The 15,495-nt window shown below is 38.3% G+C and overlaps 1 protein-coding gene across 1 annotated transcript in view; it reads right to left on the bottom strand.

Moving 5' to 3' along the window:
• Positions 1-5,955: 5,955 nt before the first annotated feature.
• Positions 5,956-15,495, bottom strand: part of CCSER2 (coiled-coil serine rich protein 2) — a 200,293-nt gene continuing 190,753 nt past the window's right edge. The window contains exon 10 of the mRNA XM_019626458.1: positions 5,956-11,016. Coding sequence (XP_019482003.1) covers positions 10,198-11,016 — 819 coding nt within the window. The 3' untranslated portion in view covers positions 5,956-10,197. The remainder of the gene's footprint in view (positions 11,017-15,495) is intronic.

The following is a 15,495-nucleotide window of genomic DNA, read 5'->3' as shown; positions in this document are numbered from 1 at the left end:
TGTCCTCATGTCTGCAGCCACAGGGTGACCGGGAAAGCCCTGAGATCTGCCGGTTCTGGTTTCTAGCATCATTTGACTTCAAAATCTATCCGATTGCATGATATATTCCTTTATGCCAGGCATCCCACAGCCTAGAAATACAGCAGGACCCAGGTAAGGACTGATCAATCTGTACAGGTTTTCACTCCTGCAGTTCCATTTGGGAGGATGTAAATGGACCTGATGACTAATGAGAAAACAGTACATGGAGAAGGGTTAGGGTAAGTTAGTCTCCTATGAGTATCTCTAAGCCTAGATAGTACATGCTGAGGATTTAAACTATTCAAGATTGGGAGTCATATATTGTGTCACTTTCTGTGGACCTTTGTCTGACGCATAGGGTAATGTGTTCCCACCCCCAAATACCTGAATACAAAAAGGAGTAAAACAACTTTGGTGTCAGGTAGATCTGCCATTAGTTGTATCTTTGCATAAGTGACTTAAAATGTGCTGCCACACCATCCTGTAACAGGCCATGGTGACCAAAGACCACTAACTCTGTGGCTGCCATTGTTAGCACAGACTGCTGGGCCTGGGGACCCTGCAGGGAGATGGAGGGGGGCTGGGACACTTGTATTCCAGCTCCAGAGAAATGGGGAAGCACAGGAGACAGGGCACTGGCAGCCAAGGGAAGGGGAAGGTACCAAGGGGGGTGGTGTGCAGGCAGATTTCACACGGAGAAAGGGTGAGAAGGGATTGGCTGTGATGGATACTGACGGATACCGACAGATACCGAGGGCCACCAGGACCCACGGGCCCACAGAGGTTGGGAATAAGACCTCCAAGCTCTCGCTGTTTTCTTCTTCCGGCTCTGCCTCTCTCTCGCTTTCTAAGGATCATCACTACCTGTCTCATCTCTTGAGCGCCTCCCTCTCTAGGGTTTTTCACTCATTTTTTTGAGTGGCTTCACATGGTAAATAAAGCTAACCAATGAAAGAAAATGCAACAATTTGTATGCCATGGATTTTAATATTTCATTTGTGTCAAGTAGCCCCTAGCCACACATGTCCTTGCTACAGACAAGTCTGGTGGGGCACAGGGCACAGAGTAACATTTTGCTGAAGCCAATTTGACTATCTTGTTACATGCTAGTGACATATTACATCCTATTATATTATGTACTGAGATACAATGTTCTAAACATTATGTCAACCTTTTTTCCCTTGCAGTTGTGAATTACTAAGAGAAATTTTAGAGAATCGAATGCCCCGCTCCATCCCTCACCTCTGTGCCACCTTCAGCTCAACTGGTTGGGGAAAGGGGGTTTTAAATTCACGGTCACACTTTGTGCAGGTCCTAACCTGACCTTGCATTTGTCCACTCATGTTAACAGACGTGCCTGTGACCAGACAGAGAGGCATGCGTTTCAGCCCTAGAGGCCCAGGGTGGAGGGGACTCCACCAAGGGGACTACCTCCAGGTGCTGGGCAAACCCAAGGGGTCAGAGAAGGCCGGACAGAAGATGGAAGCTTGAAAACTGAGCTAAGAGTTTAAAGGCAGACCAGGCAGGTCCAGGGACCTACCGCAGGCCTGGCTGCACTGAAGTTTCGTATGGTGTCCTATTTTATCCCCCTTCATTTTACTACGTCATAGCCATGTTGGCTGGGCTCAGGGAAGGTTCTGGGTCTACTCTGGGGCCAAAACTTAAATGACAACCATAGGATTGTGGGGACAGCCATGACTAAAGTTAGTAATCCCTAAAGACAAGGTGACCTAACTCTCCTTTCCCGTAAGACTTCTTTTCTAGGCTGAAAATAGTGTGTTAGAGGAGGGGTAGAAGAGGGAGACCAATCATTGAACGCCTACGTGCCAGGTGCTTTATAAATGGTGCTTAGGCAATCAACATGACCGTTATTTAAAACAAAAAACATTTTTCTTTGATAAGTGCACAGTCTCATCATTAAAAAAAATAGAAAATTTATAAAACTAAAACCACCCATAATTCTACCACCGTTCTTACCATATTGTTTTCATATAGGAATTTATATGTTAGGATTGTACTGGATTGTTTATTTTGCTTTTGTCCCAGGTTATGAGAATATTTTGAGTAAATGTTATAATGTGAATATTCTGAAGCAATATTCTTCAAGAGCACTGACTATAGAATTATTGTTGTATGGATGAAATAATTTAATCATTCTGTCAGACATTTATTTCTAATTTTCCATTCTTTCAAATAGCTTTTCACATAAAGGTATATAACTGGCTTCTTATTCGATTTTGCATCTCTACTAGCAGGGTCAAATTTTAATGTTTTATTGTATTTTTGGGGGGTCTATGGTCAATCCACCCTGCAACTTAAGTAATGCTTTTTGCAATATTCACAACCATAAATTCATGGTCTCCTCTGTTTCTTGCTTAACTTCTTAAGGAGCTCTGAAAGGCAGATTGCTGCTGGACTCCTACGGATGTGGGGGTGGGCTGACACGAGCCGCCCCGTCAGGCCCAAACCCTTTCCTGAACACCTCTCTAAGCTTTCCAGCCCCAGATCTCTGAACCTGGCTGAAGTAGCAAGGACTTCGGAGTCATGTGTTTGCATCTTAACATTTATTAGCCTGGAACACAATTCAAGACACAGCATACATTGATAATACATCATAGGTCCCATTTTTGCTTTTCATTGCAATTCATATTTGCACTTAAACTATCTTTAACTTACATAAGTGTAAAGCCTCATCGAAAATTTGTCGTAAAATTCCCTGTAACCCAAAGCATTCTGAACTGATCACGTGCTTAAAAATGCCTCAGGTTGGCTGAATGAATTATTACTTACTACAGACTAAATGATAAAGATCTAATTTTTTCTGGCTGTATTTTTTTTTTTTAATCCTAACACAAATGCACATTTTGGTTTTGGAGGTAAGTTCACATGTGTTTGTAAATATCTTTACTGTTTGCCTTCTTACAGTTCTTTGTTTGGGAGTCTGTCATGCTGGGGTATCTTGATGGCTTCCATGGAGGAGACTGTCTCATTCACCCCCCACCACAAGACTAAAGTTAGGCCTTGGCACGCAGCGTTCCTCCCATTTCTATTATGAGGAATGAAAGAAGTTACCTGTTACTTTAGCAGACTAACATTTGAGATGTGCTTTCAAAGAAAACTGTAATCACCTAAAACATTACCAAAAAATGCATTATCCATACTCAAAATAGATGTGTGGATGAATGAATTTAGGTGCGGATTAAATAACAAGTCATGTTTCGGAATCTGGAAAATAGCAATACCATTTTTGTAGATGAAAAATCAGAGAAATGCCTATGAGGAACTGTTTCTTTCTCTCATTTTTTTTATGGGATAGATGGTAATTTGAGAGCTGTTTGGGGGAAATTCATGAATGAGGAAAAGGCTCTTCTAGACGACTTGAATTTTTCAGAGACCACATGGCAAAAAATGCCAGGTAACCAAAAATATGAACTAGACCACATTATGTATGAATGAAAAAGGGGTCACATACTAAACCTGAAAAGCTCAGGGGAGGCCTGCATGGCAGGCCCTATAAACTCAGAGACTAAATTTAACCACGTAGGATGATCTGAACACAAAAATTCCTAACTAAAAGTAGGTCATGGCGGGTAGTCACATCCTTGGCCTGTCACTTCCTTGACAAAAATCAGTCTTTACCTGAAATGAGCCTATTATCTCTTTGCATCTAATTTTACATGCCCTTGAAATGTCAGAGTCACCCCCTTTTTGGAACCCCTCTGGGCACAGCCCACCACACCAGAGCAGGAGACCACAGAACTCGTTATCTTGTTCCCGCTACCATTTCTGTGCTGTAAATGTTAATTATTAACTATCCTGTACCCACCAATGTAAAAGGAGTATGTCTCTCCATTTTACTTTTTATTTTATTTTTTATGTCTTTTTCTTTTTCCATTTACTTTTTATCCAATCCCAGAGAATTCCCCGCTTTGCTTTCTCCCACTGCCTAGGCTGCCCCTAATGCATTTCACGTAACTCAGGAAACCTCTGTATGCCTCCTCCTCTGATTCTAAAGTGTGACATAAGCTGCAAAACTGCCATTTATTTATTTACTTATTTACTTATATTGGGGAACAGTGTTTTTTTCCAGGACCCATCAGCTCCAAGTCAAGTACAATAGTAGTTTCAATCTAGTTGTGGAGGTGCATCTCAGTGGCCCATGTGGGGATCGAACCAGCAACCTTGGTGTTATGAGCCTGTGCTCTAACCAACTGAGCTAACCGGCCGCCCCCAGAGCATTTTCTTAATATGTTGAGATTTTGCTTCCTGGCAATTGTCGTCAGTTTGGCTCAAATAAACTCATTCAAGTTCTCTATAGGTTTGGATGTTTCTTACGTTGACATATATTTTATGTATATACAAGAGAATGGGATGAAGGAAAATGAAGATAACATAAATTCAATGTTAAAGGTAGACTTCAGAAAGTGAGGTCTTACGAGCTAAGGTCTAAATTGGGAGGTGGCTTAAGCTAGTTGAGAAACCTCAAAATTAAATCCTGAAGAAGAAAAGGCAGAGTAAGAACATCTAATATGGCTAAAGAAGTTCTTGAATAAAATCAGATAATAAAAGGCCAGATTTTCAAAGGAAAATGAAAGCATGTAACGAAAAATTGACAGAATATAGAAACAAAGATGAGGCCCAGCCGAGTGGCGCATTGGTTAAGAGCTCGCTTGGGACGCCAGCTCTGAGCAGCAGGGCCCTGGCTCGGATCCCACATTAGGGCCAGTGATGCTGCGCCCTCTACAGCTAAGATGGTGAACAACAGCTCGACCTGGAGCCGGGCTGCTGTGAGTCACAGGCGACGGCGTAGGCTGCAGCCCCTGCTGCAGTGGGCTGCCATAAGCTACCGTGAGTGGGCAGCAGCCAGCGTGAGCTGCCAAGAGCCACCATAAGCGGCCATCCAGAGGCTGGCGACCAATCTGCCTCTCCCCGAAAGAGCGCAATGATAATACCAACATGGGCCAGTGAAGCCAGTGAAGCAACATCCTCCACAACTAGACTGAAGAACAAAAGGACAGCAACATTTCTGTTCCCCTTCCCGGATTCCCCAACGCTGTTCCCCTCCCGCAATGAAATCTAGAAACAACTGAGGTATCTATGCTTGATGATAGACTAAAGGGGAAAAATTCGAGTTAGTCTAAGAAAATACTTGCTAGTAACTCAGAGGGCCTTAAAACTAATAAGGGTGTCTTAAGAAGTGGTAAATGCCATTACCAAATTTATTACTAATGAAATATCCTTCACTTTTCACAGCATTTATGAAATCATTTTGGATTAATAACATATCAGTGTATCAGCTTTTTATATCCCATTGTATGATTATCACATATAAATTGGAAAATTATAAATTTCCTATTCCTTTTGTTCCTGAACACTATGTAAAATTTCACTAAACACACCTCTTGCTTCAAGCTATTTTGTACATGTAATATTTAAAAATAATGAAACAATTAAAATTACAATGTTTCCCCCTTTTATGCAGCATTCCAATTCAAGATTCTAACATTTTTTTAAGTAAAAAATATCCATTATCCCAACAGTTTTCTAACATAAAGCACATATTTGATTGAAATGGAAACTGAAGTATTAGGTAACTCACAGAGTCTGTGAAAACACAACAAACTATTATTCAACTCCTACTCAATCAAGGTTTGGGGTAGGACCTGTGTGTAGAATAGTGTGTGAAATGACAGTTTGCACAAAACAAACAAACAAAACACCAAATGAACAGCATTTTAGATCTTTGTGGGGAAAAAAGATATCCAAGAAAAAGTACACTATGGAAATCAATGCTGAGAAGGACAAGAAAACATTTTTATAATTATGAACTTTATTTTTATTTACTATGCCAACATTTTCAGGAAAGAGACTTTACATCCAGTTTTTATAATTCATTTTACAAGCAAATTCTAACATACAGTATTTACTCTGAACTTTTTTTTTTGTATCAGTGGAAAAAGCAATACTGCAGACATTAAAGATTGTGGTGTTTTTGTTTTTAGCTAGTAATGGTTTAGAGATTTTAAATTCTTAGGGTATTATTTTGTTATGGCAATAATTTATCAATGAGAAAGTGGATAGCTTTCCCCCAACAAGGTTAAAACTTATGACGCATCTTTAATTAACAGCAGTTGTAGATTGGCACCCACCATCATAATCATTTATCCAAATGTATTCTTTTCAAATTACTGCAGCAGAAAAATTGAAGGAAGGTGTGGAAAGAAAATTAGAAAATATAACTCAAGCATGAGAAGAAAAATAGCAAGGCCATCCTCCCCAAGGAAAAACATCAGGTATTTGCATTACAGCTATGATTAATTTTCAAATGTGTGTGTAAGCATGCAAACATAACCACCCCAAGTAATTTATAAACACGGAGTCTAGTGCGTAAGATTGATGGTTAAACTGAAACTGTGCTGCAGTCTCACTCATCTTCACTGCAAACCTATTTGGTGACCCCCAAATTACATCCTCAGTGCCCTGGAGACCCGGAAGTCATGAGGACAACGCTGCTCAGAAATTAAGTGTACCTCTGTGTCTGTAACACTATCTATGATACAGGAAGACTTAGAAGTGACAGCTATAGGAGGATCCTGTTCTCTTTGATGCATTGATTAAAATACTTAAGGGGACAAGGAAACATTCAAAAAACTTAGTGCTTTAATGGGAAAAGTGACATGCCAAGGACATAAATCTGTGAAAGGCTATACTTCAAACAGCAACAATCACAGAGAAACTTATTTCAACAAAAAAGCCACACCTAACAGGAGGCATTTTGATTTTTCAGGCACGACTACAAGCAATTAAGCTCACTTAAAGTGCAAATCTGATTATTTTCTTTCATATTCAGATTTTTACTTGTTAAAATACTTAGTAAGTTCCCTAACATCTATATAAATACAATGAACAGTAGTCTTTACGCCTGAAAATATTGCACAAATTAAAATGAGATTCCAGGGCCAGCCGAGTGGCGCAGTTGGTTAAGAGCTCGCTCAAGAGTGCAAGCTCTAACCAACAGCGGTTCTATGTGCGGTTCGATGTCCAGCCCGAGCTGAGCTGCCACTGAGCTGCCGCGAGGTGGCAGGATGGCTCAGCTAAAAATAAAATAAAATAAAATGAGACTCCAAAAGAAAAATGCTCAAGGGTCTCAGTCTTTAGAAACATTCTAAATGATACAGCTTTGTAATCCTTTAATGCCTTCAAACCATCTGCACCTGTACTGAGAATCTCCTTAGGCCAAGCTTTCTTTAAAGAACTTGATAAGCATTGTATTGACAGCCAAATGTATAATTCTACATACTCTAGTAATTTTCTTTTTCACAAATGAGAAATTTAGCCAATCCCCAGAATACTTCTTCCTCAGGATGTGGAATTCATACACCACAACCATCTTCACTGAAATCACAAGAACTAAGAAAAAAGTGATCTGAGTTCCTGTGGAGGGGATTTGGCACTGAGTTGATTTACAGAAACACTGACCAGAGATTAAGTCAAATCTGAGATGTGATCTCTGATTACTCAGGCAAGCGAATTCCTCCCCTCACTTCTGAGGGAACATTTACTATGGAGCAGCCTAGCATAATATTCCTGCAGCTTTCAAAGAAAACTGCAGGCAAATACTTGGTTGTTTTGTGCAAGCATCCTAGATTGTTTTCTCTTAAATATATTATGCTTCATAATTATATTGATGAGCCTTCTGCAAGATTAAAGCTCAACAAAGGTACAGACAGGTTGAACTGATGGGTTCACATTTCTGCAAATTCACCAGAGAAAAAAAGTAAACCAGGAAAAGATGAGAAGAAACAAATTGCAGAAGTCAACATTTTTGTATAATAAACAAAGACATTTCCCTCAGACTAGGGAATTAAAAATAAAGTAAAAAATTAAAACTTTTCCCTTAAAGGTCTACTTGTAAGTAATATTTCACGAGTGTGTGTGTGTGTGACACGTGCTGTTGAGTCAGCTCCAACTCCTGGTGACCCTCTGAGTGAGGGACGTCCCCATGTCCTATCCTCACAGCCCTGCTCAGCTCCCGTGGGCTCCTGCCTATGGCTTCTATTATGGAGTCAATCCATCTCTTGTTTGGTCTTCCTCTTTTCCTGCTGCCTTCTATTTTCCCCAGCACTACTGTCTTTCCCAAAAAACCTTCCCTTCTCATGATGTGCCTCAAGAGTCTATATCAACCTGTAAATCAACCAAAAACCTACTAACTCATCAGTACATTTTACTTTGGGAAAACATAAATATGTGTGATAACATTGCATATGCAATTATGAGATCAGTTTTCTTTCTCCTTCAAAATGAAAGAGCACATGTACCACTTGTCACTAGCTGTAGCCATTACTGCTCGTCTCCTGAACAAACAAGAGCTTTGCTGATATATACGCCTGATCACTTTATACTAACAATATCTGGACTATGTGAAAAACTTTCTGAACTTCAGTGCTTCTCCTGCCAAAGTGTTGAGAGTATGACACTAGATTTGTGATGCTCACCTGGACCAAATCCAAGAACTGTAACCGATGAATGGCAAATTCACTCGAATGGTAAGGAAGATGGCATCAAAATGGTAGTAAACGCCTCTTTTGAAATTTCCTCGAAAGTACTTACTGTTTTTTCTCTTACAAGGGCAGACAATTTTACCAATGTATATTTTTAAAAGAAATCCCTAGAAATTTGAGTGACTAACTTTTTGCCCATAATCCCTTTTGATACAGTTTTGGTCAGCGGATCACACACAAAAAATGTACATTGTAAAAAGCTATCTGTCTGAAAGACATTAATTCTTATTAAAGCAGCAACAGGGGCACAATCTGAAGATGACATGATTTGGGAGAACAAGGGGGCACATTTACAGAACCACCTGAAGAGCGGCCCGCAGCGTGATTAGGTCAGCACATCTGGTCCCTTGGCGGTTTCATAGCTACCTTCCTAGCACATTAAAATAAATAAGCATATTGCCATTGAAATATGTTTTAATACCTTTTAATAAAACACAATTTCCCCTCTCTAATTTTGTTTTTCTTCCCAAATCTATTCTTCAAGATGTTGTCATTCAAACATTTACCAACCTAAAAGGGAAATCTGGAAAACTCAGCAAAACTATTATGAATGCTAGCTTTCACAAGATAGTTTTAAATTTATAATTATTCTCAAAATATCTTCACTTGTTTTGCTACAGAAAATAGTTTTAAATCCCCATGTATGGGATCTTCATATCCCATCAAAGTTTTGTGCAAACATTTCAAGTCTATTATTCCAGTCTTCAGATATTAGCACAAAGTCAATAAATATACACATTACAATAAAGACTTAATTTAAAATATATGCTGTGGAACTTTAAAATAGCTACCATGGATCCATAAGCCTACAGGGTTCAAAACGGAACTACCAGCAAAACTCTAGCACCAACATATGTTCTGAATGAATACATCTTTAGATAAAGGTTTCAAGATGCATCTCAAGCTTTCCAAAATTTATCCAGTAGCAAAAACACAATGGTGTGTGTGTGTATAAAATAAGATGTTAAAGCAACATGTAATTGGTTCATATATAATATGAAACATTTTTGCGTGGGGGATTTGTCTGGTAAATAAAAATTGAGAGTAGCGTGCTGATAAATAAAACTTACATAGACTTGCCATTAAATGCCTGATTTTCTTTATTTATCACAGAGCTTTGCATAGACCTTTCAATTTCCAAATATACAAGTCACTGGCCAGCACTCTGCTTACAGACTACTGTCTTCCATTATCACCAAATCTTTAGTTAAAATAATAACCGTATTTACAGGAGGGACAAGTGAAAAAGGGTGAGGCTCTGAGAACCACAGTTAATACAGACCTTAAAAGGACTCAATCAGCAAAGCACATTTCTTGCCTGCTACGTGTAATAATATGAATTTTCCGATGTGCAGAGGGATGGATAACATGATTAGGCCTTTGAGATGGGTAAGCAAACTTTTGTGTTTACCTGAGACAAATATAGTCAAATGCTATGTACTTCAACCAGGATATAAAATGGAAGAGCCCAAACTAGTAGAAGCTTCCACATTTTAATTTTTAAGATTCGTCAAGCTTTCAATGAAACCTCCATCATGGCAGCAAGCTGCATGTAAAGCTATTACAGAACAGATGGTTTTTTTAAAAAGCAAATTGGCAGGTGATGGCTATGTACTTAATGTATCTTTGGTTTAGGAAGACGAGAATATCGATTAGAGGCCAAACAATCCCCAGAATTCAAATTGCCATTCGGATTCTGCATGATTTCTTTTCTTTTTGTTAGTGGCCTTGGGATGCTTGTCTTGGCCTGGAAGTTTTGAGGCTCTAGTCGGGGGTTGCTTATTTGTTTTTGTTTGAAAGAGGCAGAAGGGGGGCGAAGCTTAGAAGCTTTTGGATTCAGATTATTTGCAAGATTTGTTTGACTAGATGTTAGCTGAAGTTTTGCTGAATTACATGGTGTGATTATTGGTGAGTTCTTACAAGTGGGAGTCCTACTTGGATATGATTCAGAAACTGAAGGAGGTACCAAAGAATTCAAGGTGGATGGCTTAAAAGGCTGCAAGGATTTGGGCTGAGATGTGTAGTCTTCCGGTGATGACTGATTTCTTCCAACTTTCTTGGCCTGGTCTACTGTGCCTGCCTGGGTAAGTGTGTGAATAGAAGTGGGTACAAACTGCATGTCATTAATTTGATTATTTGCCAAATGATGAGGATTTTGAGCATCCATGGTCACATTCAAATCTGCTTCCACAGGTGTACTCTTAGCCACATCCTTAGTCAACTGCGGGCTTGACGAACGAGGCCGGTCTTCCAGACCACAGTCGCTTTCTTGTTGCACGCCGTGCGTAAAGCTTTCATCCAGATGTGCAGCACCCTGACGCATGCCCTGGGCTGTGCATTCACTGTGGGCCTCGATGTGTTGCGGTTTTATTAGTTTTCCCTGGGCGTGGTCTGTGGGTCTGGGAAGGCTGCTGGAAGGCTGTAGTACTTGAGGCTATTTTAAAATTAAAAACAACATAAGCAACAATTAATTTCAAAATGCCACCCAGAATTAATGTAAGTTCTAATTAGGCTCTGTTGGAAGTATGTGGTGTTCTTTTATATTAAGAATAAATTACAATATCAAATGAATTCATGAGACAAATACAAGAGTGATAATGCAAACAGAAATGATACAGGCAGGAAATACTATACATGATCCAACATCAAACAGGAGAAAAGAAAAATCTTAAAGTACTTATTTATGGTTAAAAAAAAAAGATTCCTGTCTTAATTGATTCATTAATGTATTTAAAACTTTATACATGAGAGCTTGACAGAAGGATTCCTGTGGTACTTTGGCTTAATCTCCATAAAGCATTCAGACAGTAACTGTGACCTTCAGACTATTACCAATTTTTAAGTTTTTTTTTTTAAAGGAAAGCTGTATACCACTTTATCACACTTGACTACAGGAAGTATTAATTTAAGTGTCAAGGTGCCATACCTCTATCAAGAATTAAAATTACCAGCAGATATTCCCATCCCCTAATTCCCCAATAAAAATCTTAAAAAAAAAAAAATACCAGCAGTTAAATAATCTGCTTTAGAATGAAGATTATATTCTTAGTTGATGTGAAATTCTAATTAAGCAACGAAAGTTCAATACACTTAGCTAATGCTAACCTAGCTTTAATATTGTTGTTGAAAAGTTTCAGAATAAAATGTCTTCATACCTTATTTGTTGTCTCAACGCCATATGAGAGATCAATTAAGGTTCTGTTATAGCTCATAGGTAGAAAACAGATTTACCTTGCCCAAGAGTGAACATCCATTTAATAAAATTAAATATGATCAGCCTTTTGAATGATGGCTGAGAGTAAAATATTTGAAGTTGCTTGTACAGTAAAACGTTGGATTGCGAGCAACTTGGTTTGAGAGTGTTCGGCAAGACAAGCAAACATGTCTAATACATTTTAATGTAGTAAAACGATGTCTCGCAATACAAATAGTTTGTTTCTGGAACGAATTATGCTCGCAAACCAAGGTATTACTGTAGCTTGAACTAAAGCTCAGAAGCCTAAAATAAAATAGCCAAGTTCTCACCATTCTCTGGAGTTCACTGTGCGGTTATATTCTATACAAATCAGAGGAAATATACAACTTCCACTACTTTTGCACATTCAGTAAAGAAATATGAACCTTAAAGTTATCTTTAAATAGATGGGCAGAGCCTACTGGTCATGTCCTGATGAAGTGGTTGCTATAAATGTATAAACACACACACACTCACACACACACACTCACACACACACACACTCTTCATTAAATAACACGAGCTGAAATATCAAGAAGTTTCTCAAAGGGCTTTGAAATGTGAACTTCAAAGGACGATTTTTTACTAATAAAATAACTTTTTTTTAAACTATGTTGATCCATAAAAAAAATCTACATAGTATCTAAATTCTCCAACAGAAGGGACAAATCTATTCATACTGCATCATTTGTTTTGCCATTTATTTCACCTCCTTGACCAGCCCTGAGCCAGGGCCAGCAATCAGGGATTGGATTATGGCAGGATTACCAGGGACTGAGGACAAAGTTCCCTGACTCAAGGAAATCCGGATGGTTGGCCATGATGGTATAGGGCTGACTTACTATTAAATAATAAAATCAAGACAATGACTACTCAAAATTAGCCCATACAGAATATGTTACACTAAACTCTTATTTTAGAATGTTTAAAATAAATAAGCCATCTCAGTCTTTACTTCAAGCTGCTTTCCTTGACTTTAGAGTTGGTGGGCATTTTCACAATAAATTATCATGGAAATGAATCAACTGCCCTTTATGATTGAAAGTACTAAAATCACCATGTAATTCATTCAAAAGACTCTCCAGGGGGCTTCCTAGAAAAAAAAAATGACCTAACTAAAGTGCTCATACATTTATGAAAAATTTAAAAACATATATACAGCAGCAGCCTATTAAAACAACCAAAATCTACCAAAGGAAAAAAAAAAAAAAACAACAACCAAGGAGGAGAAAGGTGCAGCATCAAATGGCTGATTGAATAGGGATTTGTTTTCCCTTTTTACCTTCATAAACTATTAATAAGATATTCTAGTCTTGAGTTAAAAATCTTAAAGCAACTTAAGACCTTTGAAAATATCAGTGACTATTACAAGAAATGACTTTATTGTAATATGTTTATTTCCAGTAAAAAAAAAGGTATGAGCAAGTGCTATCAGCTCAAAGATTAAGAAAGTATGATTTTATAATTAAGACAAAGTAATAAAACGATTAAGATAACCAAACTGCAGAAAAGGGGCACTGTGAACTATAGATAAATTATCCATTTGCACTGTTCTGATTATTTATATTACCCAACTGCTATTAGAGAACTAAATGGCAATACAGCAGATAGAAAGATGTGCTGCTTGCATTAAACGCAATGAATCTCCACATCAAATACAAAAGAATTAGAAAATAATCAGGTTTTTTAAAATAACAAAATTTTGAGTCTTTTAACTGATTATATTTAAAAATCTAAACTATCACGTAATTACATTAAATATATCAGTAGTTACAAAATGATGAATAAATAATGTCTATTTTATATTTTTACTAAAAGTTTATTTTAGTGGAGTGACAGAATTTCCCTATCCTATAAGAAATATACTGTTTTATTGTTTTTTTGAAAACTAGTTTGCAAATCAATTCAACTGTAAAGAAACAGTCTCTTGAAGAAGACCAGGAAATGACTTTGGCAAGAATATGGAAATCACTTGCTCCTGATTTGTGGAAGATGTGGTAGAGTTGGTTACCCACTGAGAACTGGATTGTCATTAATTAGCTGCTGGCAAGTTGAACAAGTTGCCTCTTAACATCCAGCAAGCAAAGGAGAGATGTTTTATGATAGCTTGTTGCTTGCAGTACAATTTTCCTAAATTCTAAACACTCAACTTGTATAAATATAAATGCAAAATGTTAACAATTCAACTTGTCCACATCCACCACTGCTTCTAAGCCCTCAGATATCTTTAGAATGCATTCTAAGTATAAAAAGAAACATCCCATGTTCTCATGAATAATAAGACCAATAGAAAGGAATAGCAAAGACCATTCATTCATTTCAAAAATGTCTATGATTTATCATGCACTGTGCTTAGGCGTAGGAAAATATGGAGCTGAACACAATGCTATTCCTGTGGCTGAGAGGCCCAGTGGGGGAGATAGGTAAACAGATGATGAGACCATATATCAAGCGTAACAACATGGGAATAAAAAGAAAACCTATGTTTGATCAGAGATTGCAGAGGGCTTCAAGAATCACAAACATCTGCAGATGAGTAGTTTTCCAAGTAGACAGAAAGGGAAGAACATTGAGTGTAGAGGACCATATAGAGCACAGACGCAAAACAAGAACACGGTACATTCTAGTAACTTCAAATTGAATATGGAGAACATAATACTGGTGAAAAGTGTAGGCAAGGTCCAGCTCATAAAGCAACTCCTGTCAGGTTAAGTAGGTCTGACTTGTGCAGCAGATGATGGGAGACGCTGATGAATTTTAAGCAGCAGAATCATAATGATGCAATGCAAATTTCAGGATGCCACTGTTGGAATCAGTGAGGAATGTACAGGGAGGGAGTGAGGCTGTAAGCAGAAGAGCCAGGTAGTGTGCTACTGCTAACAGCCCCAGTGATAAATTATAAGGGTCTAAAATTGGGATACTGAAAGAGAAACTGGAAAGGACCGAAAGAGATTTTGAAGAAAGGACAGGTAAGTGGCTGTTTGGGAGGATTTTAAGATGAGTTCCAGGTTTCTGTTTGGAGATGCAAGATGAGGTGTTGCCTTGTTTTAAAAAAAGTTCTCTGGGGAAGTTGCCCATTAATTTCATAGCCTCAGCAGCCCATAGACTCAAGGCAAAAGGGATTCCCCCCACTACTACGGGGACTTCAGGAAATTCCCCTAGTCCCAAATAAGTGGAACTTTAGTAGTCCATCCTTGAAACTTGTAGAGCGGTTGGTTACTGAACCTTTAAAACGTGGACCCCATCCCTAGACTTAAAAAGCCAACTGCTTCTAACTGGACTCAGTAACTTCAAGTCTTACTTTAGTTAGATACATACACTTCAGCACATTATTCTGAGAATTCTCAGATGCAAGGTTACAAAGTATCAAGGTCAAGAATGCCAGCCATAGGCACTACTGGGTAATTAATTGTTGAAGGGATTGGTAGGCATCGTCAATGATTATTTTGGGCTGCTTACAAAGATAACCAGAGGCTATGAGCTCCTTACAGGTAAGTACCATGCTTTATTCATTTTTTGTTGTTGTTGTTAGTATCCCCAATATCTGGCACATAGTAGATATATATATATATATACATGCTACATAAATGAATAATTAAATGAATATTAGTGAGTGGTATATTCCAGAATTGCTTTGGTAATACATTATCAAAGTGATACTTCCCTATTAGGTCAATG

Source organism: Hipposideros armiger, unplaced genomic scaffold (genome assembly GCF_001890085.2).
Source record: "Hipposideros armiger isolate ML-2016 unplaced genomic scaffold, ASM189008v1 scaffold_678, whole genome shotgun sequence".
NCBI classification, from domain to species: Eukaryota; Metazoa; Chordata; class Mammalia; order Chiroptera; family Hipposideridae; genus Hipposideros; species Hipposideros armiger.
This window is presented reverse-complemented; position numbering and strand designations above follow the sequence as displayed.